This window comes from Rutidosis leptorrhynchoides, chromosome 9, assembly GCF_046630445.1.
Source record: "Rutidosis leptorrhynchoides isolate AG116_Rl617_1_P2 chromosome 9, CSIRO_AGI_Rlap_v1, whole genome shotgun sequence".
Taxonomy (NCBI): Eukaryota; Viridiplantae; Streptophyta; class Magnoliopsida; order Asterales; family Asteraceae; genus Rutidosis; species Rutidosis leptorrhynchoides.
The window spans coordinates 285,005,389-285,029,860 of record NC_092341.1 but is presented as its reverse complement, the minus strand read 5'-3'; the positions used below and the strand labels follow the sequence as shown (position 1 = coordinate 285,029,860).

The 24,472-nt window shown below is 32.8% G+C and overlaps 1 protein-coding gene and 1 long non-coding RNA gene across 2 annotated transcripts; both read left to right on the top strand.

Moving 5' to 3' along the window:
- Window positions 1-18,155: 18,155 nt before the first annotated feature.
- LOC139867004 (uncharacterized) lies at window positions 18,156-20,722 on the top strand. The gene is made up of 4 exons (XR_011765720.1): window positions 18,156-18,401; window positions 19,027-19,112; window positions 19,343-19,546; window positions 19,644-20,722. It is a non-coding gene; the product is annotated as an uncharacterized lncRNA (long non-coding RNA).
- Window positions 20,723-21,365: 643 nt separating this feature from the next.
- LOC139867192 (GCN5-related N-acetyltransferase 1, chloroplastic-like) lies at window positions 21,366-22,127 on the top strand. Its single transcript, XM_071855522.1, has one exon. It carries the CDS (start codon window positions 21,463-21,465, stop codon window positions 22,027-22,029), a length of 567 nt encoding a protein of 188 aa, XP_071711623.1. The 5' UTR covers window positions 21,366-21,462; the 3' UTR covers window positions 22,030-22,127.
- Window positions 22,128-24,472: the final 2,345 nt, after the last annotated feature.

Genomic DNA, 24,472 nt, shown 5'->3' with positions numbered 1-24,472 from the left:
AAACAATTATGCATTTGTATGAAAAGCCTTTCATTAATACAAAGTCTTTTTGAGAAGGTTATTCTCATTAGCATTTTGATCATTGATTTTGATTGATTTTAAGGTTACCTAATCCTTGACTTATCCCTACCATAGAATTGCTAGCTTGGTCCATTTTTCCCATATTTTTAATTTTCCTAATAATAGACAATGGACTTTGATTACAAGATTTGTGTTTGCTAGAGTCGTGACATATATTCATTTCATGTTTACCTCTTGATGAATCAAAAATAGTTATCCTTTCAAGTTTTCTCTTCAAGGTGTTATTTTCATCAATTAAAACTTTGTTAAGTTATCTAACTTTATGTAATTCTTTCTCCAAAAATTTTTACTTTCTCACGACTACTATCATACACAAATTTAATAGTCTTGTAATCATCTAACAATTCTTCATAATTAGAAGGATATAATACATGTACCTCATTGCAATCCATGCTTGAGACATCATTTTCTTTGATGGAGATTCAACCTCTTCTTCACTTTGACTATCTTGATCCAAATCATTCCAATAACTCATGAGGCAAAAGTCTTCATTTTCATTCAACCCTTTTGCTTGAGAATTACCAACCTTTTCCAAACCCTTCTCTATTCCTTTACCCTTTAAACTCCTAGAGTTTAAATCTTCTTGAGAACATAGTGAATCCCAACATTCTTTTGCACTTTCACATGAGATTATCTTTAATCTTTCTTCACTAGGAAGAATTTTATGAAGTAGTGAAATTGCATCAAATTGTTTCAAAATATCATTGTTTTGAAATGTTGACTTCACTAGTCTTGAACTAGCTTGTGGTACAAAGTCTCCTACTTTGATTATTCATCACAAGTAGTAATCCTTAGATTTGAGATAAGACTCAAATCTTAATTTCCACACATCAATATTCATCTTATTAAAGATTGGTGCTTCTTTCACCAATTCTTCCAAGTATCCCATAGCTTGAGTTGATTCGAGAATCGTTGACTCAAGTTTTTGCACAAAATGAATTTTGACGCTTTCGCGATCGTTTGTAGCGCAATGATTTGAGCAACCGCTCTGATACCAATTGTAAGTAACTAGAGGGGGGTGAATAGTTACTTGATATGTTTTTAACACTTTTTCGATTGATCACCAAATTCGATTTAACTTTGATCAACCAACTCAACTCAAACTTGATGTGTGTAGTGTATATATTCGAAATGATAAATGAAGTAATGTAAAGAACATAGACACAAGGATTTATAGTGGTTTGGGTGGATGTTAACTCATCCACTTTAATCCACTCCCCGATTACACTAATCGGGATTTGTTGCTTCACTAAGCACTTTTCTCCAAACCCGGTGGAGATCCGATTTACAAGTATTCAACTTCTTTGGTAGACAACAAACCTAATCTTTCTATCTCTTTGAAAGATCAACTCCAACCTAGATCAACTTGTCTTCACCTTAGACAAGTATTAATCTCCAAATAAGATTAATCAACTTCCTAAGTCCCTTTAAGGAAGTAGATCACTAAGCTAGCCTAGGCTTTCTACTAATTGAAGTTACAAGACTTATACACTTTGCAATGATGATCCTAAGACAATACTAGGACATAAATTACATTAAGTAAACTCACAAGATAAATGATTTTGATTAGTAAGTTTACAACAACCCAATTCTATATCTATGAGATCATAGAATCTTCTCTTGTTTGATCACATTTGAGTAGTAAGTGATGCACTTGTGATCACTGGAAATAAGCCTTTAAAATATGCAAGAGGGTTAGCTTCAAATGCTCTTAAATGTTTGCCTTTTATAGTTGGATTCAAAAAGTAGCTGTTGACACACGGTTGCCTTCACGGTCGACCGTGCTGCGACCGTGCGTGCTCTAGTCCAAATTTAGAATCTGTTGTATAGCCGTTTGACTCAAATTTGAACACCATATTTTGGCACCTTTACTCCTTCTAGCACCTGCAAAAGAAACCAAACATCCTATACAAGTACTATATGCATTAAGTGTGTGAGATTTGGTCTTAATGCATGAAAGTGACTAATCATTCCAAAAGTGGCAAACCCATCATTTTTGGAGAAGTGTCTTGATTGATATTTTGGGAAATCTCAGTTTGGTCAAGACTTAGTTAGTCACTTTAATGCCCTTGTTTCAATTCTAAAGACTAGTCACTATGTTATTAACTTCCTAGTTTCAATTAATCACAAGTCATGTTCTTGTTGAGTTTAGTTTAGAGATTAATTGAATAATTTCTCTATAAGATAATCATGAAATATGTAGAGACATCAAAGTTAAGTCTTAAGTAATCACCCTTAGTTACTTAGACTAGACCAAATAGACAATTGACTATATTTTCATTGTGAACCATTTTACACTTAATCTATTGGAGTAGGTTAGTTACTTGAATCCTAACTAGTGAGCATATGAAAAATATATTAATCAAGTTGACAAGTTTATGAGTATTAATCATATTGAAAAGTAGCAAGTAATACTCACATAGCAAGAGATAGTTATTCTAGGATCAATCATATAATTACTTGAACAACTTATAATTCAAGCTTTAACAAGTTTAAGTGCAATATAACATTTTGCTTGATTAATGTGTAAGCACACATTAATGTCCAATACATGCACAAGGGAAGAGCAATCTCTAGTTGGGACTTGGTGACCATTGATGTTAAAGCGAAGGGGTACGAAATACTATTATTTTTAATACGAAATACGATAAAAATTTCACAAGTTTTATTATTTATTTACGGATGGAATATACCTAAACCTTGCTACAACACTATAGGCAGTGTACCTAATCATAAAGTAGTGTAGTTTTTAGTAAGTCCGGTTCGTTTCACAGGGAGCTAGTGAATACGTACTATATTTTTAACAACTATATTTGTATAAAATATATATAATTATAAAAGTAGTAATATTATAAAAGGAGGATTTTACCGTTTAATGACCGGTTTGTCAATTTTAAATAAAGCGTAAAGATAAATGACGATAATTAAAATGCGTAAAATAAATAACAATATTTAAAATGATAATAAATAAATGACAGTAAATAAAAGTACGATGAGATATAAAATAAAACAATTATGCTTATTTAAACTTCTGTAACCATGATGTTTGACGTTTTGATTATAATTAATTGTTACCCAGGTTAATTGTCCTGGTTTATTTGATACCTATCTGGTTTTTGTCCATAATAGTCCATCTGTCATAATTATAAAATGCTCGTCAAATTAACCTTATTCCCGAAGTCAAATATTCCATCTAATTAGGGATTCAAACTGTAACAAGGTTTTAATACTTTGTTTAATGATTACACCAGCTTATCGACTGCGTGTAATTCAAGGTTTTAATACTTTGTTAACAATTACACCAATTATCCTTGTATGTAATCCACCCCTGTTTTAATGAGATATGAATATTAATTTACCCACTTGATCAGAATGAATAATCAATTACCCAACCCAAATAATTAATTAAATGATCGTAAAAGATGTCGTATAAACGTCACTAAATAGGACATACATAAGCATTTTAATAATTATTAGATTAACTAATTTGAAGATAGGTTCGACAGATTCTAATGAGTTGTCATTCGATTAGACAATACCCCATATCTATTAATAGTCAATAGTCCAATGTCCACAAGTGTCGGTCTTTTGTCCAAACCTTAATTATGGTACAAAATCTAATAACCCCGTCTTAATATTTAGTCTAACATCACGATTACTTCGGCTCAAATAAGCATAATAATAGCTTAGTTACGAGACATTAATTTAAAAAGGAAGAACATAGCTTACAGCGGTGATTAATCGCGTAGCGTTGCACGGACATAATTTCGACTTAAAAAAAACTTAAAACATTTCTTACAATAACCCAATTATTATTAAACTTAAATTAAACTTTAAATTATAAATATATATATATATATATATGTTTCTTACAGAGAAGGAAAAGAAAAAGATGTGTGTTTTATTTCGGCCATAAAACGTGAGTTTTATAGAATGTGGCCTGCTACAGTAACTCATGCGGTCGCATGAGTTTTGTGCCTTCTGGCCATGCGATCGCATAGCCGTCATTTCCTGGTCACATACTTTTTGGCTCCTAGCTTGTCGACATATTTATTTAATATATATAATATAATATATATATAATTATAATTTTATATATATTATATTATATTCATGTGCATAGTTGATTTGTAATTTTAGCTCCGTTGCGTCGCGCGTTGATAGTTGGTTCATGTCCCGATTTTGGATTTTCGAACGTCCTTGCGTACTATTTAATATCTTGTACTTTGCGTTTTGCGGCTTGTACTCTTATCATTTTTGGACGTTTTTCATCAATAAATTGAACCACTTGAATTATATCTTGTACATTTGAGCTTTTTGGTCATTTGCGTCTTCAAATTGTCATTTTCTTCTTTTGTCTTCGCACTTATTTATTTAAACGAATATTACATAAAAATAGAACAATTGCAACTAAAAGCTTTACATATTGGAAGGATATTGTGCCTAAATATATGTTCATTTGGAGCACTATCAAGTATCCCCACACTTGAGCGTTGCTTGTCCTCAAGCAATACAGAATTTGAAATTAAAATTACACTTCACTTGAATCACTTTTTTATTCTCACACTTTATACATCAGTGATTTTGATACGGCGGTATAAACAATGATAGTAACGATGTGGTTTACAGTCCCACATGACTTATAAAATTTAGATCCTTAAGGAAATTGGATCTTTATGAAAACATTTGATCTTTTGAAAATTCATTCTAGCTTTTACCCTAGATAAGTTTTCCGGAATAACCCTTCACCGGTGTTTGCAAATTGTTTTTGTGGGTTTGGTGGGTTTCAGATTTGAAAATTTTAGCTCAAAACTTATGGTTTTGTGTCACCCACTTGCTAACCTTGTATTGGGAAAGCAACACGTCCAGTATACTTGCTCCGTATATTACCTTTTGGTAAACTACCGTCCGGTTGTAAAGGAAAGCGTTGAACAAGCAATTGTTAAGGCAATGTCCCGTGACATGCTTTTGATTATGGTCTATATCGTGTCGGATGCAATTACTATCCTTTGTAGGAGCAATAGTAAAGATCACCCTATAGTTTTTCGATCTGGCACAAGGTCCTGTCTTTGACCATGCTATGCAACCACCGTTCTTACGGTTGACACCCGATTTGGTTCAGGTAACCTAATGAATTCCAGGTGAATTCCTAGGATTTTACGTTCAATGGTAATGAACGCATTGAAAATGGGTTTTCAGAAAAACAAATCGGTTTTAATTTGATCAAAATATTTTCTCGTTCAAGCTCGAGTTTAGATATCATTGAATTCCATGAGTTTGTAATTCTCAATCTTTAAAGTCAATCTCAAGGATTGATTAATATCAGACTTAAAAGCTGATTTTTAATCTTTAAGGAGATTATCCTTTATGGGGGTCTGATTCATTAGTCTTATCAAGCTAATTTGCACGGTGCCTCCCCATTTTATGAGACAGATCCTCTCATGGTTAGGATAAGTCTAACCACTTGGCAACCCTGTTTGATGCTGAGGTCAGTGGATTTCCTGCTGATTTAAGAGATGACTTTTCTAGATTTTTCGTCAACCTATAGCTGGTCTGAACGACAACTTCTTGACCTAAATCAAGAAGCGCGTGTCTTTTTCGGAAGACTTTACTTCCTTTTAATGATGGAATTGATTCATCGTGTAGATCCATCTTTCTTTCAAATATATATTACAGTAAATTAGGTAAAACTGATTAAAATCGTCTAAAGCAAAAGTACCTACAATAATCTGTACCAAATATGTGATATGTTTTTTTAAAAAAATTGGTAAATTCTTCCCACACTTAGCTTTTATTTATTTATTTTCTTTGCCTTTTTTTCTCCGAGGTAACAATAATTTCGGCATTAACACCTAGTTTTATCGTTCATAAATATGTATAAACATGATTTTGAATTCATTTAGTTGAAAATTTTTCAAATTTTCACAAAATTTGGCAATTAAACTAAGTGTAAACTCGAGAGAATTTATAACCCTTCCCCACACTTGAGATCATGCAAAGCCCTCATTTGCATGAAATCAGACTATAATTATAAATTCATGAGGGTGATTAGTGTAGAAAAGTGATTAAAAATACTGAGTTTGCAAACATATTATTTTATATCACATTTGATATTTTGCATCTTGTCGTCAAAATTAATAGCTTTTGTTGAACTTAATGTCAGTCTTTGAAAGTGCGCTGTTTTACCCTATTTTGTACATAAGATAAACTACAAACATACATAATATTTTTATTATATATATATTTTTTATAAAACCTTTATTTATTAAAACAATTTAAATGAATAATTTTTTTAAAATTTTGTTTCCTTTTACTTTAGGTAGTTTCGGTATGTTTACCTAGTCCGTCCATTGACAAAATTTAAAATTTGTCGTTAAAGCGATTGTTTTAAAAGCAAAGATTTTTGGGGGGTTTTTTTTTTTTTTTGGTATACTTTAGATCAATAAAATTAAAAATAATGATAACAAAATTTTTCGCCCCGCCCTCGGGTAAAGCAATTTCGATTCCATGACCTAGTCTTCAACTTACGATGAATTTTAGAAATCATTTTCTGAACTTAATGAAATAAAGTAATTTTTGTTTTTTAAAATCACACAAAAAATTAAATTTAAAAATGCAAATTAATTTCATACAAAACCTACAAAACAAAAATTCAGAATGGGGAGAGAAAACTAGTTCTTTAGTGTCTGCTAGTGGAAAAGACCAATCAGATTCCCTTCTCGAAACTACGCGAGAACAGAACAACTAACTCTAGACAGCATTTTCTTTTTAGAACATTTGAATCTCCCCACACTTAGGTAGCTGTGGTGTCAAAATTGTGATTAACTTTATCGTCAATTTCTCTTGGACCATAATCAACTTGCATATCTGTGATTTTTGCTTTAAGCCATTGGTCGGATTCCTGTGCAATATCCACAAATTCAACTAGTTTCGCCTTTTCTTTAGGCGATAGATTGGATACTAACCGGTTACATAACTTAAAGTTCCCCTTGGTTCTAGCATCGCGAATCCGTTTAATAAGTTTCTTCATTGAACTATTAATAACGGGGTCATTTAATTTCGTATTAACAACTGGGTTCTTTGTTATCAAGTCATCATTAGGTGTTACTTCATCTTCCCCACACTTAGGCGTTTTATTATTGTTAAGCACTACCGTTGGAGTTGGTAAAACAATATGGTTCTTACCAATCATTTTTGTCGATTCAACGGTTTTGGTTGGTGGATATTTAGACTTTCGAATCACAAAGGTGATCAATTTTTCATCATTACTAAGTGTCATTCTACCCTCTCTTACATCAAATAACGCCCCGGTGGACGCTAAAAATGGTCGACCTAAAATTAGAGGAACGTTTGGGTCCTCTTCTATGTCAATGACAATGAATTCGACTAGAAAGGTTAAATTACCCACTTGAACGGGTAGGTTGTCAGCAATTCCAACTGGGTGCCTAATGGTTTGATCAAAGAGCCTAACACTCATTTTCGTTGGACTTAAGTCACCTACTCCTAATCTCTTATATAATGAAAGAGCCATAACACTCACACTCGCACCTAAATCTGCTAGTGCATCATACATGACACAATCACTAAGTAGACAAGGAACAATAAATTCACCCGGATCACCCACTCTGGGTGGAGGTTTTGGTGGAACTGTCTTCACCGAGTTTACTTTTACAGTTTTTGTTTCTTGTACTTTCTTATTCTTCTTCTTCTTTCCAGAGGTATCACAAACTTTATTACCTATTACTTGCTCATATTCAACTCATTTTCTTGGAAACGGGATGGGTGGTCTATATGGTGCCACCACTGGCTTTACATACTCGGGTGGTGGTGGTGTTCTAACTTCTTCATTGTTACTCACATCTAAAACCTTCCCATCTTCTGGAGCTGGTTTTTCAGAATTTGTTGACACCATATTAACATTCTCATTCCGAGGATTTACTTCAGTATTACTCGGTAACTTTCCTTGTTCCCTCTCACTCATCATGCTAGCAAGAGTACCTACGTGTTTTTCTAGATTCAAAAAGGAAGCTTGTTGAGTTCTTAGTGACTGATCAAACCTATCATTTGTTTGAGTTTGAGATGTAATAAATTGTGTTTGAGATTCCATTAGCTTTGTCATCATTTCTTCCAGATTTGACTTTTTCTCTTCGGTTTGTTGTGGTAGTTTATACAAGATAGGTTTTTGTTGATTGAAAGTGTTGTTTTGAGTTGGTAGGTTATTCGGACCTTGTTGGTTATACGAGTTATTGTTGGGTCCATTTGGATTGTAAAGAATGTTTTGATTTCGATTAAAGTTCGGCCTTAGCGGTTGATAATTATTTTGATAATTATTTCCCGGCCTTTGGTTTATGTAGGAAACATTCTCACGTTGTTCCATCGTTTGCTCAATGTGACAATCTTTTGTTAAGTGTGGTCCGTGCAATGCTCACAACTGATTCGTATTGCGTGAATATCTTTAGTCATCTTTTCCATTCGTCTCTCGAAAGCATCTATTTTGGCGGAAACGGAATCAAAGTCATGGCTAGAATCGGCTCTAGCCGCTTTAGATGAGCGAAAAATATCTTTTTCCTGGTGCCACTCATGCGAGTGGGAGGCTGTGTTATCAATGACTTTGTATGCTTCAGTTGCGGTTTTCTTCATAATGGAACCACCAGCTGTTATGTCGATGTCTTTTCGTGTAGCAATGTCGCATCCTTGGTAGAATATTTGTACTATTTGATAAGTGTCTAAACCATGTTGCGGACATCCTCTTAACAACTTTCCAAATCTTGTTCACGCCTCATATAGAGTTTCATTTGGCTTCTGTGTGAACGTAACAATTCTCCTTAAAGTCTCACGGCTTTGGATGCCGGAAAGAATCTTTTAAGAAATTTCTCAACTAAAACATCCCATGTGTCAATCGCCCCTTCAGGTAACGATTCTAACCAATCTTTGGATTCTCCCTTTAAAGTCCAGGGAAATAACATGAGATTGATTTGTTCATCCTCCACTTCTCGGATTTTAAATAGAGTACAGAACCTATTAAAAGTTCGAAGATGTTCGTTTGGATCTTCCTTCGGCGTACCACTATATTGGCATTGATTAGTTACCATGTGTAGGATTTGTTCTTTGATTTCATAATCTGGCGCATTAATGTCTGGCTTAATAATGGCGTGACCTTGGCCAGTGCGTGTGGCTCTCATTCGGTCTTCCATACTTAGAGGTTCTGTTACTTCCATAATTGAATTTGTTGAATACGAATCACGAGAGGATTCAGATTTAATGGTTTCTTCCTCGACAATCTCTGGATGAGTGATTTGTGGTTCAGGAGGAATGATTAGTGGTTCAGGATCTCTGAATTGTCCCTGAATATCCTCCGGATTCTCAATTGTGAGGTTGGGTTCAAAAAATGGATTATCAGGATTTTGAGTTGGAGTACTTGGATTACTAGATGACGATTCTAAAGAAAAATCAACGGCGACAATATTGGCTAGATGTCTTGATCGAGTTACAGGTGGTGAACGTATGAAAGGTGGTGAACGTTTTGCTCGGTGCATTCACTGAATATCCTATTAGTTATAAATATAAAAATTATATAAGTTATCAAATTAATAGACTTTTCTGATTTTGCCCATGTTTCGAATAGCCAATAGATGCAGCAGGTAGCCAGGACCCTTTAAATCGGAAGCCCACAACTCGCCACTAACAAATCCAACTATTACTACGAACCAGAAAATTTGGATGTCTATCAATTTAATCACTTAAAATAATTTTTCGTTTGAAATTTTAGAGAAGAAATAGAAAATTCTATGTCCTAAAAACTAGATCGTAGAAATGAAAAAGAAAAAGCGCGTCGAGAAATAAGAGGTCGAAGAAAAAATAAAAAAAATAAAAAAATAAGCGTCGAAAAATAAAGGTCGAAAAATAATAAGAAAGTAGCGCGTCGAAACTTAGCGTCTAAATATATTAAAGCTTAAAAGGTATTCTAAACGAAAAACGGCAATTACTTAAAAGATACTAAAATTTTAAAACGGCGTCGCAAAATTCTAAAGTGCCTAAATCTTAATATAAAGAAAAAGCACTTAAGGGATTTTACGGCAAAGCCTAAAAATCTATAAATAACTACGGCAAAAACTAAGCTTAAAACTAATTACGAACGACAAATATTATGAAATAAATGATAAAAATACAAATTATAACTAAAATGATAAAAATACAAATTTTATAAAAAAATATTATTTTTATATAATATTTTATAAAAATATTAATTTATATAATTAATAATAATAATAAGTTACAATAAAATAATAAAATTAGATATAAATATATATAAATATATATTAAATAAATAAAACCCTAATAATAATAATAATAATTCAATAAAAATCCTACTGTAATAAATGCGTACCAGGTTTCAGTTCTGTCAGAGCATCTCATGTGACCGCATGAGATTTCAATGCTCTATCCATGCGATCGCATGGAAACAGATACCAGGCTTTGTGTTGGGCTTTGACAGGCTACGGCCCAGTTTCTATTTATATATATATAAATATATATATATATATATATATATATATATATATATATATATATATATATATATATATATATATATATATATATATATATATATATTTTCTTTTTAATGTTTTATTTTTTTTATATTTTTAACAATAAATACAAAATATTTTTACGAAATAAGAAATAATATAATTTAAAAAAATAGTTTTACTATAATATAGCGTTTTTCACCGAGTTCCCCGGCAGTGGCGCCAAAAACTTGATGTTAAAGCGAAGGGGTACGAAATACTATTATTTTTAATACGAAATATGATACAAATTTCACAAGTTTTATTATTTATTTACGGATGGAATATACCTAAACGTTGCTACAACACTATAGGCAGTGTACCTAATCGTAGAGTAGTGTAGTTTTTAGTAAGTCCGGTTCGTTCCACAGGGAGCTAGTGAATACGTACTATATTTTTAAAAACTATATTTGCATAAAATATATATAATTATATAAGTAGTAATATTATAAAAGGAGGATTTTACCGTTTAATGACCGGTTTGTCGATTTTAAATAAAGCGTAAAGATAAATGACGATAATTAAAATGCGTAAAATAAATAACAATATTTAAAATGACAATAAATAAATGACAGTAAATAAAAGTACGATGAGATATAAAATAAAACAATTATGCTTATTTAAACTTCCGTAACCATGATGTTTGACGTTTTGATTATAATTAATTGTTACCCGGGTTAATTGTCCTTTGTCCTGGTTTATTTGATACCTATCTGGTTTTTTTCCATAATAGTCCATCGGTCATAATTATAAAATGCTCGTCAAATTAACCTTATTCCCGAAGTCAAATATTCCATCTAATTAGGGATTCAAACTGTAACAAGGTTTTAATACTTTGTTTAATGATTACACCAGCTTATCGACTGCGTGTAATCCAAGGTTTTAATAATTTGTTAACAATTACACCAATTATCCTTGTATGTAATCCACCCCTGTTTTAATGAGATATGAATATTAATTTACCCACTTGATCAGAATGAATAATCAATTACCCAAACCAAATAATTAATTAAATGATCGTAAAAGATATCGTATAAACGTCACTAAATAGGACATACATAATCATTTTAATGATTATTAGATTAACTAATTTGAAGATAGGTTCGACAGATTCTAATGAGTTGTCATTCGATTAGACAATACCCCATATCTATTAATAGTCAATAGTCCAATGTCCACAAGTGTCGGTCTTTTGTCGAGACCTTAATTATGGTACAAAATCTAATAACCCCTTCTTAATATTTAGTCTAACATCACGATTACTTCAGCTCAAATAAGCATAATAATAACTTAGTTACGAGACATTAATTTAAAAAGGAAGAACATAGCTTACAGTGGTGATTAATCGCGTAGCGTTGCACGGACAGAATTTCAACTTAAAAAAAACTTAAAACATTTCTTACAATAACCCAATTATTATTAAACTTAAATTAAAATTTAAATTATAAATATATATATATATGTTTCTTACAGAGAAGGAAAAGAAAAAGATGTGTATTTTATTTCGGCCAGAAAACGTGAGTTTTATAGAATGTGTCCTGCTACAGTAACTCATGCGGTGGCATGAGTTTTGTGCCTTCTGGCCATGCGATCGCATGGCCGTCATTTCTTGGTCACATACTTTTTGGCTCCTAGCTTGTCGACATATTTATTTAATATATATATAATTATAATTTTATACAATATTATATTATATTCATGTGCATAGTTGATTTGTAATTTTAGCTCCGTTGCGTCGCGCGTTGATAGTTGGTTCATGTCCTGGTTTCTAATTTTCGAACGTCCTTGCGTACTATTTAATATCTTGTACTTTGCATTTTGCGGCTTGTACTCTTATCATTTTTGGACGTTTCTCGTCAATAAATTGAACCACTTGAATTATATCTTGTACATTTGAGCTTTTTGGTCATTTGCGTCTTCAAATCGTCATTTTCTTCTTTTGTCTTCGCACTTATTTATTTAAATGAATATTACATAAAAATAGAACAATTGCAACTAAAAGTTTTACATATTGGAAGGATATTGTGCCTAAATATATGTTCATTTGGAGCACTATCAACCATCCTAAATGTATCTAAGTGTATTTTAGGATTACAAGTCATTACTAGTTAACCTTAAGAGCATTGTTCCTCATTTAGTCTTAATTAATCATTAAGTCATTTCTAATAGCAATTATTGTTCTAGTGACATTGGCTTAATTGTGTTGGTACTTGATGATCATACTAAGGATAGCTAGATAAGAATTAAGATCTCAAGTTGTTGATTAACACTTATGTGTTATGCCTAATCTTGGTTAATTTGTCATTAAGATGTCATTAGGCATAATTAATCAAAAATTAGTGTTTTTATGATCAAAACTCAATTGAGTATGGAGAAGGCATCTATTCTAAGCATGTTGAGAAAGGTTTCATGAGTTATAGATGTCGGGAACTAGTCACACTTTATTTGGTCAAAAACAGTAATAGAGAAAACTGCGGTCGCACTGCGGTTGACCGTGGTGGCGACCGTGCAACTTGTTTTCATAAAACAGCGTTGCAATTCAGTTTGGGGTTTCACGGTTGACTATGCGGTCGACCGTACCTCGACCGTGTGTTTAGTTAAACTTTTAGTTTCATTCTTTAACCTATGTTTGACTTGGTCATTTGCAAAATAAAGTATGGATTAGTGACTTTGCATGTTTTATGCTAAGATGTCTGTCATCACTTATGCATATGTGTGTGTCATCATCAAAACATATTCTTTTGGTTAATCATACTTAAGTTTATCGTTTAGTGCATTAACCAACATTCAACCAACAAAAGGCAAATGATATACTTTTTGGTGATGTGGCAAGGTCAAGAGATGAAATTTTTAAAGGCGAGTGTTAAATTTGAGAGTTAAATATTGTGGTAAAATATTATTCGTAGTTGAGTATAATATTAATTAATAATATATAAAAATATGTAACCAAATTTGATTGGCTGAAACAAATTTGACACTTCCGTTAAATTTCCGACAGACGCCCCGGACTTCAAATTTTGACGCCGCGTTAGGAGCGTCAAGGGCTTCAAACATGTTGCCAAGTGGGATGATGGAGGAAAAGTGACGATGCGTTAGAAATAGTCTAAGTTTAATGGTCCGGAATTGTTTAGATTCATTACAGAAAGAAAACTTAGATATCAAAGTTACCATAGTTATTTATTGTTTCGTATATACATATATCTTTAATCTTTAATCTTTAATACTCTGTAATACATTAATTAAATTCCGGAATTGTACCTATTAGAATAAACGTCGATACCAAAAGATTTTTGGTCGTCTGATCTAAATAAAAGGTGTCGTATTAAAATAAGCGTCGTCATTCGGGTTTTTAAGGCCACTCGAAATTCAGCCGTTACTAGCATCGCCACCGGCCGCCAACGGGTCACCACCATCTTCAGGAAATCGCCAGTGGGTCCCCTAGTCGAGCCTGCAACGGTGGTAACGGGTCGATTGGTGGGGCCCAATGAATTTATTTTTTTCCCAACGGCTAATTTCTTTTTTTTCTTTTAAATCAATAATACATATACATTTTCTATATACAAACCACATTTACACAACAAAAACATACACTCAAACAATATCCTCTCAACCTTCCATTTATATTTTACAAACAAATGCAAAAAAAAATCATATGGATCCGGATGATTTATTGAATTCTCAGAGTGATAGCGAGAGCATGACGGATAGTGATAGCGTACAGTCCTATTCTGATGAAGATTTAATTTAAGACGGCTACAACGCGCTTAACTTACTCGATTCGCTTGATGCAATGGATGAAGAAGATGAAGCTCAAAATTCTCATAGAATTAATAGAAGACGTCGGTTACAAAGAGATCGGATTGATACCGGTAATCGTTTGTACAACGACTATTTCTCGGATATACCAACATTTTCGGGGGATTATTTTCGATAACGATACCGAATGAGTAAGTCATTGTTTATTCGTATTTGTCTTGCTATTCTATCATACGATTCTCAATCGAGACCTGCTTATTTTCATTATTTTGATCAATGTTACGATGCTATCGGTCAACTCGGTTTCCATATTTTTCAAAAGTGTACATTGGTCATACGTCAATTGGCGTATGGCATTGCGCCTGATGCATATCGATGAATATTTACATACGGGCTCATCATAGTCTCGTGAATATTTAAACAATTATTGTAAATGTATTATTCATATGTTTGCGCAAGAATATTTAAGGAGACCAACTGAAGAATATGTTCGTCGATTGCATGCCAAACATTTAGAGATGCACGGTTTTCCTGGGATGTTAGGTAGTCTCGATTGCATGCACTGGGCTTGGAAAAATTGTCCAGTTGCGTGGCAAGGGCATTACCACAGGAGGGGTCACGAAGGACCAACAATAATGCTCGAGGCGGTTGCGTCCTACGATATGTGGATTTGGCACGCTTATTTTGTCGAGCAAGTTCGAACAATGATATTAATGTGCTTAATGAATCGGATTTGTTTGAAGATTTATTGGATGGTCTAACTCAGGAGGTACGTAACAATGTCAACGGACAAGAATTTAATAAAGGGTATTACTTGGTAGATGGCATATACCCAGAATGAGCAACACTTGTCAAGTCGTTTAAATGTCCAATTGAGCCAATAAATATAAAGTTTAAACGATTTCAAGAAGCAGCGAAAAAAGACGTGGAACGAGCTTTCGGTATTCTTCAAGGTCGTTGGGCAATACTAAAACACCCAGCAAGACCTTTTAGTATCAATAAAATACGCCGAATCATGTACACTTGTGTTATACTTCACAACATGATCACCGAAAACAACGAGCGCAACATATACGACCTCGAAGAGGATTATCTCAGAAATCGAGAAAACATGTCGCGACGTACTTAGACGGAAAGAGTTGAGCTCCAGGATCGGATGTCACAAGAGTTGCGAGATCGAAGAGTGCATCATGTCCTTCGCAACAATGTGATCGAACACATTTGGACACTCCCGGATGATTATATTGTTCGAAACAATCAGAGTTATTTATTGTGTTTTTTTTATCGATGTAATGTCTTTTACTTTTAATAATGTAATGTTTTTAATTTTTAATAATGTAATGTTCTTAATTTTTAATAATGTAATGTTTTTATTTTATTTAATAAAATGTTATTTGTATTTATTTATGGGAGGTGATCCTCACACACTACATTTTGATCTATGTACACCTAATTACCTATTATACCCTTAATTATATTTACAATAATAATATAAGTTGAACTCCCTAGATTAATTTATGGGCAGAACTGTAAATTTATGAGATAAAAATGTACATGGATCAAAAATTGGTGTGTGAGGATCATCTCCCTTTATTTATTGTATTTAAATAAAAATTTTAAATTAGTTAAAGTTTGAAATGAAGTGTGATAGTGAAGGTTTCGTGAAAGGAATATGAAAGGAATGTTAAAGGGTTTGTGCTGATGTGACACTGATGTGGAGGATAGAACTTCTGTTAAAATGTTGTATGTGGCCTAATACATAATTATAGTTTAGGTCACATACAATGGTTCAAGACTTTTAAGACATTTTTCCTGCCACATCAGCACTTTATCATCACAAACACTTTAACATTTCTTTCACATTCTTTTCACTAAACACTCACTATCATACACTCCATTTCAAATATTAACCAATTTTAAATTATTATTTAAATACAATAAATAAATACCAATAACATTTTATTAAATAAAATAAAAATATTACATTATTAAAATTTAAAAACATTACATAATTAAAAATAAAAGATAATACATAAAAAAACGTTCGTGTTTGAAGAAATCGTTATTTGATTGAGATATTTTTGTTTGAATTGAAAGACTGAAAGTGTATGAGTGTGATTATGTTTGTTTTTGAATAAAGATTGAGATTGAGAGTGTAGTATGAGTGAGTTTGTGTAGTATGTGTATGTATATTTAGTGTAATAAGTAAATAAGTAATAAGTAAAAGAAAAAAAATCAAGTTCTAGCCGTTGAAAAAAAATGTGGGGACCACTTTCCAGCCGTTACCCCCGTTGCAGGGGCCACTGGTGATTTGTTAACGATTTACTGGTGGTGGTGGTTACCCGGTGGCGGTGGCTGGCGGTGGTCACTAAAAGACCATTGTATATGGCCTTACTGTATATTTTTTGTGGTCATATAAGTAGGGATGGCAATGGATCGGATATGGATTGGGTGATGCCGTATCCATATCCATATCCATTTAGTTTTTTTTTCATCCATATCCATATCCACATCCATTTAGTTTCAGATCATCCGTCTGTATCCATATTCAGTGGATTAAGCAGGTTAATGAATATCCAATGGATATTAAAAAAATGTTATAATATTTTCTAATATGCATTTAAAATGAAAACGTAGTATAGCAAAAATAAATATAACATGACATTAAAAATTATATCCATAAAAATGTGTAATCTTTGTTGAAGATATAACAAAATCTGCTATATTTATTATAAGATATAGATTATAAAAAAATAAATATGAAATTTGTAAGTTTATTTTGTTTTATATACATGTTTTATTGTAATATATTATCGTTATTTCATTATAGGGTTGAAAACAAAATGTAAATCTAACGGTAAATGAGCTTGTAATAGTAAATATATAAGAATATATATATATATATATATATATATATATATATATATATATATATATATATATATATATATATATATATATATATATATATGTATTTGTATACGTATTGCGGGTGGTAATGGATATATCCATGGATGAAACTTTTCATCCATGTCCATATCCATATCCATTTAGGTTCATCCATATTTGTATCCATATCCATTTAAGTTCATCAATATCCATCACTAAACGGGTGGATCGAGTGAATATTCACCTGATAAGTGGTCGTTGTCATCCCTACATATAAGTCATTCTTCATAATAGCCTAGTTGGCAAACTTGTAGTTTTGATTTTTATTGTTTCCATCAACCAAGGTTTGATCCAACCTTTTTTTTATTATTATTATCCAACGTTGACTCACCTTAGCAAATACGGAGTAAGAACATATATCATCTTTGACCCACCTTTTGTAGTTGTATAAATATATGTACTAAATAAGTAAAAATATAAATAAAGACTAAGCATTCTTTTCTTTCTTATTACTTTTTTTAATACATTACATTATTACATTACATTACATTACATTACACTATATCCTAACACCCACCTGCCTTTTGGTCGTTTACCTCACAAAACCCACAAATACGACATCCTTCACTCCCTTTAAATACCTACACTTCCCTGATTAAAAAAAAATCTGGATTTACCTACCGTCCCTAATTTCTCTCCCCCACCTCTTCCTCTCTAATTTCTGTTCCCTGATCCGCTAAAATCGTCTAAAGATGCATACGATTTCTTCCTGATTTCTCACAATCAATTGGAGGTATAGTAAAATCTTTGTTTGGTGTGTTTGAAAACCACCTTCTTTTCGCTGATTAAGTGAGAACCGACTGACGTTGTTGGTAGCTTATCCGTTTTTCCCTGATTAATTATAATCGATTCAAAGTACGATTGCAAATTAGGGTTCTGCCATAGCCACCACCGTTGTAACCGCTGCCGCAATTGGAGATATTTCCGTTCGTCCAAGCAACTTAACCTGTAGAAGCTGATGACGAGGATGAAAATGAAGATGGGGACGACGACGATGATGACAGTGTAGATAGCGATCACGATGATGAAGGTGAAGTCAAAGAAGAGGTACAGTTATCTTATAATATTTTAGAATTAAATAGCGCACAATTTAGTCTATAAAATTTGTTGGTTAGAGTAAATTTTTGGTAATCTTCAATCTAAGTTATAGTGAAATTTATCTATGCTATATATTATAATTTTGGATGGTTCAATTTTTTTTTGAAGATTTTTGTATGAAATTTTGCTTTAGATCTGATAATTTATGCTTATATGTGTATCAATATTGCTGTTAGTTTTTGTTTCTGACTTAAATTTTCTATTATATTCATATTGATTTTGTATTTTCTATTTTATTCATATTGATGGTTCAATTACTATATTCTTTTTGTCCTGATGAAAGATTGTTGTTGTATGAAGTGACTGATAAAGTTAAAAGGTTAGAGTTTCCTTTTCTTGCGATTTAAAGGTTTCCATTGTCTGAATTGTGCGATTGTCCTTTTTTAATCGGTTGTTTTAATGTTGGAGATTAGGGATACACAACACAAATGGAGGAATACGATATTTTTAATTAGTAGTTCTCAAAACCTGAAAGATCAACGAAACATGAGTTAAACGGCTAATTATAGGAGTTTGTTTAGGCTGATTCTGGATTCTGGATTCATATAAATATTTAGAACATGAACAACCTCAGGTGACTTCGATTCCAAATGTTTGCTGGAAAGAAGTTGGGTTTCTGGTATTTGTCTATACTGCATTCGTTGGTCTGCAACTGTGAAGGTAATTTATAGAAAAATATGGCTTATTTGTATATATATATATATATATATATATATATATATATATATATATATATATATATATATATATATATAAAGAAGATTGCCATATAATTAGATCTTAATTATTTCTATTAACTCATGTTTTTTATATGTGACTAATAGGAGGTCGTTTAAGTGGGGAAAACGACCATAGGATGATTTTTTTATTATTATTTACTGTTAATGCAGAACATTTGAGATGAGGAAGGTGAAAGTGATGAGGAAATGGATAGGATGCTTCTTTAGTTTGAGCAAGTGTTTTTTGATGTATACAAGAGGAAAGTTTACGAGCAAAATCAAGGGCACAACTTCTTCAAGCATTTGCAAATTCTAAACTTGAGCTTTCAACTCTTCTTGCATCTCTTGGAGAAAAAACAGTTATCGGAATCGTAGGTAACTCTACACCTTCAGTTTGTATATAGTGCTTTTATTGAATGTAAAAATGGATTGTAGTACTTATAATACAAGATGCATTTGTCATATATTGAAGGAAAAACAGGAACTTGGAAACAAATCGAGATCTATTGTCAGGTACATCAAGATTAATATTCAAGCAACACTAATTTGGCTCCAGCAGCTGCAAAGTTCTCCCTTTCCTTGCCAACAAACCCTAATTAACTTAATTGTAAGTAATCTATCTCAAATTTTGTTTCCTTCTTTTATCATAAGAAAGAAATTTTCGTGTATATTTATGTACTCTACATCACATTCAAAACTACCAACTTAAAAATAACATATGCCCATTTAGCTAGAACAACTTTCAATGACTGTAAGTCTTACAGTTACAGCCATCATTTGGCTTAATAATTTATTGCACATTTTAAAATGATTAGCATTTACTTACTACTCCTTTGAGACTACAAGGATGAACAAACGGCTTTAAGTGTTTGACCCATTCTCCATGGTTTTACTATATCAATGGAAGACATAAGAGTTGATTTTCCTGAAAATGACAAAAAATGTTGATTGCTATTAAGCCTATTATGATTGTTGATTTATTTTAGTGCAAAGCAAACACCACAGATATACTTACTATCTGCATGCTTATATTTGAAAAATGATCAGGGGCTGTTTGTTTGTTGATAATGTTCGTTGTAATCCGTTCGTTTGCTCAGGTGTTTATAATTTGTTGCTGGAGGTTTAAAGTATTCTCATTTTTATGCGTATATCATGTTGATTTTATATATGTTAACTTCATTCAATGTGTTTGTGTTATTTCCTTGATCTTACTTTGTTTCATGTTATGTGACAACTGATTCTGAGTTTTGCAATGATTTGAGCTTCACTAGCAGAGGTTAATCGCCGTAAAAGACAAAACAAACTGCAACTGAAGAAAACATCAGTCCGAAGGAAAAAAAAGAGTAGCAGCTAAGGAACGCAATTTTTTTATCACTAATTAGCCATATCATGTAGCCATTTTGTAAATGTACCTCAAGCAGGACCATTTAATAAATGTAGGAATATCATTGTTTTTAAGCAACACCGGCTAATATTACCATCATCACAGCTACTTAAGTGTATATGAATCGTCCAATATATGACCGTGATCAAGCCGCAGCAACGCGCGGCCAGACCTTTATCTAGTTGCAATTATACGGAGTATTAGTATTAGAATTATCATATGTAAATAAATAAAAGTATAAGTGTAAAATTTAAAATAAAATGTTTTAAGCATCTGTACCAATTTAATATTTCAGTTTTTTTTTTTAGCTGAACCAAATTAATAGTGTATTTACATAAATAGATATGAATATGAATGAATTAAATTCTTTTATGCACTTATCTTATACATGTTTACAAAAATGTATACTCCGTATAAAACAAAATAGGTAAAACTGTAAAACAAAATACAATTTTATAATTATATGGACTTTTAAATTAGGAGCAATGGACTGCTAAATCAGTAAATCTTAGTATACGTATTGTAAATTTGTAATTATACGGAAAAAAGGGTTTTAATTATATATGGCATAATTATGTATTGTTAAAAACGATTTTCATACGCAATATGTGGGTCATAACTCATATATACTACTGTAGAATGTAAAAGTTATCAACGAAATCATTTCCCAACAATACACGGGCTATTAATTTACTTATTACATAACAAAGTTACTATTTGTGGTACGAATTATTATTATTATTTTTTAAACAAATACATTTATTCTTGTAGGCCTTGTGATACATAGCCATTAGGACCACAACACTATGAAACATCTCATAACAACCACAAACTCAAACCACAACTCATATCTCCATATCCAACAACAACAAGGATCGTACACTGTACACACAAACAAACCTTCACCATGCTTCTTAACAATAATTTCACCCTTCCATTTCAATCACCACTTCACTTTCGATCTCCAATCACGCACCGCCACGTTCGCAGACTCTCATTCGCAAAAGCACAACACAATTACGCCATCTCAGACGAAGAGTTACAATCACGTGGATTCATTCTACGTAGAACAATCGAAAATCTCAACTTAGATCACTTAAACTCCGTGTTTGTCGCTGTAGGTTTCCCTAAACGAGACAATGACAAGATAAAGGTTGCATTGGAACATACGGACTCGTTGTTGTGGGTAGAATACGAGACAACAAAGAGACCGGTCGCGTTTGCTAGAGCTACGGGTGATGGTGTGTTTAATGCTATCATTTGGGATGTGGTTGTGGACCCCACGTTTCAAGGGGTTGGATTAGGGAAAGCTGTGGTTGAAAGAGTGGTAGATGAGTTGTTAGAAAAGGGGATCACGAATATTGCTTTGTATTCGGAGCCCCGAGTACTTGGATTCTATAGACCGTTAGGATTTGTTTCGGATCCTGATGGGATCCGGGGTATGGTGTATTCGAGAAAAAATAAGAAAAAATAGTTAGGCGTTTGCGTATAACAATACAACTGAATAAGTGTTTTGAACTGTTATTTTATTTTATATGGATTATGAAATTATGAATATGAATTTTGATATAATGTACTTATATTTTTGTAATTAATAGAAATATGTTCTAATCGAATTAGAAAATTATTCCTATTTTTATAAAAAAAATTTATATATATTACTAGTCTAATTCAGATTACATGAGATTTTACCTTTTATGAGAGAGCGAAAGTGTTCGTTCATGGGAGTAGTAACTCTTTAATCTAAAGAATAATTATAATAAAAAAAAATCATGGGCCACATTTATTGGGCCACATTCAAGTGCTGATGGGCTTAGAACATACCAGAAAAGTTGTGGGTGTAGACTATAACTCCCGAATGCTGATGTAAAACACAAATGGGTTAACATTGTGTTGGAAATAATAATCTTCAAAACAAGTGAAAATCACCTTCTTACCACTTTTAAAAAGTTGTTAAAAGATATAAACAAACGTATATTCGAACTGGAAGCACTTCAGATGTGCTAAGAACTTAGTATTGATTCATGCAAAGATGCTCCTCTAAAGCTGGAATAAGAGATTGTCCACTTTACCGCCCGGAAGAGCATATCCCCTCATGTTCGCAACTCTCAATCGGATCCACTGTTCACATATATTAACATAATTTGGGTAACTTATATATACAAAAAGGCAATGTTTACCTGTATCAAAGCCTCAAATATAAAACAAGAGTAATGACGCATATATGTTTAGTAATCAAGTTTATAACAATACATTTAACATTGCATGCTAATATGTATAAACGAGTTGTGATATAGCCTGTGCGTTGTTGAAGGATATAATTTCGCTCAATACTTTAAAACTTACAATTATAATACGCACATCGACAATTGATGCTAACTTTGTATTAAATGCAACATTGAAAAAAACATATACGGAGTATTTATACATATACCTTTTATTAAATAGCAAGGTTGCAGAAATCGGTTCTCGGGGAGTTCTCGGCAGGGTCTCCAAAACGAGAACTCGGAGAACTCGGGGAGAACTCGGGGAGTTATCGGCGGTTGACTTTTGGGATTTTATCGAGTTTTTTCCGAGATTTGACCGATTTTACCGAGATTTGACCGATTTTTTTGAGATTTGACCGATTTTTTCGAGAATTGACCGATTTTTCCGAGATTTGACCGATTTTTTGGAGATTTGACCGTTTTTTGGGTCGTTGACCGATTTCAAAACGAGTTCTCGCCAGGAATGAAATTCCGAGTTCTCGCCGAGTTCTCCCGATTTTTGCAACCATGTTAAATAGAAAAAAAAAAATTCATGCAGAAAATGAAAACAAAAAGAAAGTATGGAGTAAAAATATGAAAATAATGATAAGTAAATTAATATTAATGCATTATTCATTTCCTATTTTAATTTCGCCAAAGTATGTATCACTTCTACAACTTAATAGCAACAACCATGCTCCTTCCACGTTGGCCACACTCCATGCCCACAAACCTTTAAATTTTGCCCCAAAACCTCCATAATTCGCCTAAAAACTTCTATTTTTGCCCCAAAACCTACATATTTTGCCCAAAAGAATTGCTACGGTTTAAATTTTTTTTTTTACCCTCAGTGAAAAAAAAATCTTGCATCTGACACTGATTGTGGGTTAAATGATTAGTATCAGTTTATTATTCTAGTAGCTTCATCTGTTTTATGTCGAGGGCTTAGTATAAATTGTACCTTTAGTTTATTTAATGGATATGAAAGAAAAAAAAACTGATTTGATCCAAAAGTCTATTTATGTATTTCTTTGAAGAGTAGTCATATGAAACCGACTTCTATTAATGGTATTTTCATTGGATCAACACGAATCATTTTCTACTTTCGTTGAGAACATGAGTGCCCTCTTTGAGCAATGACCGAGAAAATGGATAAGCTAATCTATTCTTTCTTTTTTTGAACATCATATGGGATCACGTAGGAGGAATTTAACCACCCACGCGTTCATCTCCCACAATTGCATAACCCGCTCCCAACTGCTGCCCGGGAGGAAACCCGCCCCCAACTGCTGCCCGGGAGGAAACCCGACCCAATCCGAGGGCAGGCCACTACCGCAAGAGAGGCAGACCACTACCGCATGAGCTACAATACAAGGTTGTTAGCCAGCCAACCAATTTTATACCTATATCACCACCTTGAAACCATCTCTCAACAATTCACCACCAATGTTGCCAACACCACCACTCTCACCAAAACTAACGTCGTCGAACCACCAAAACCACCTAACCCGCTACCACGAACCACCACCTTGAAGCCGTTGCAATGAAATTAACACCCACTCCCGCCAACATTGTCACCACCTTCACCAAGGTTGCAAATCCCGAACCCCCACAACCAACTCCATCATTTATCAACTCACCCAGTTTCTTCTTTGGACACGGATGAACAGA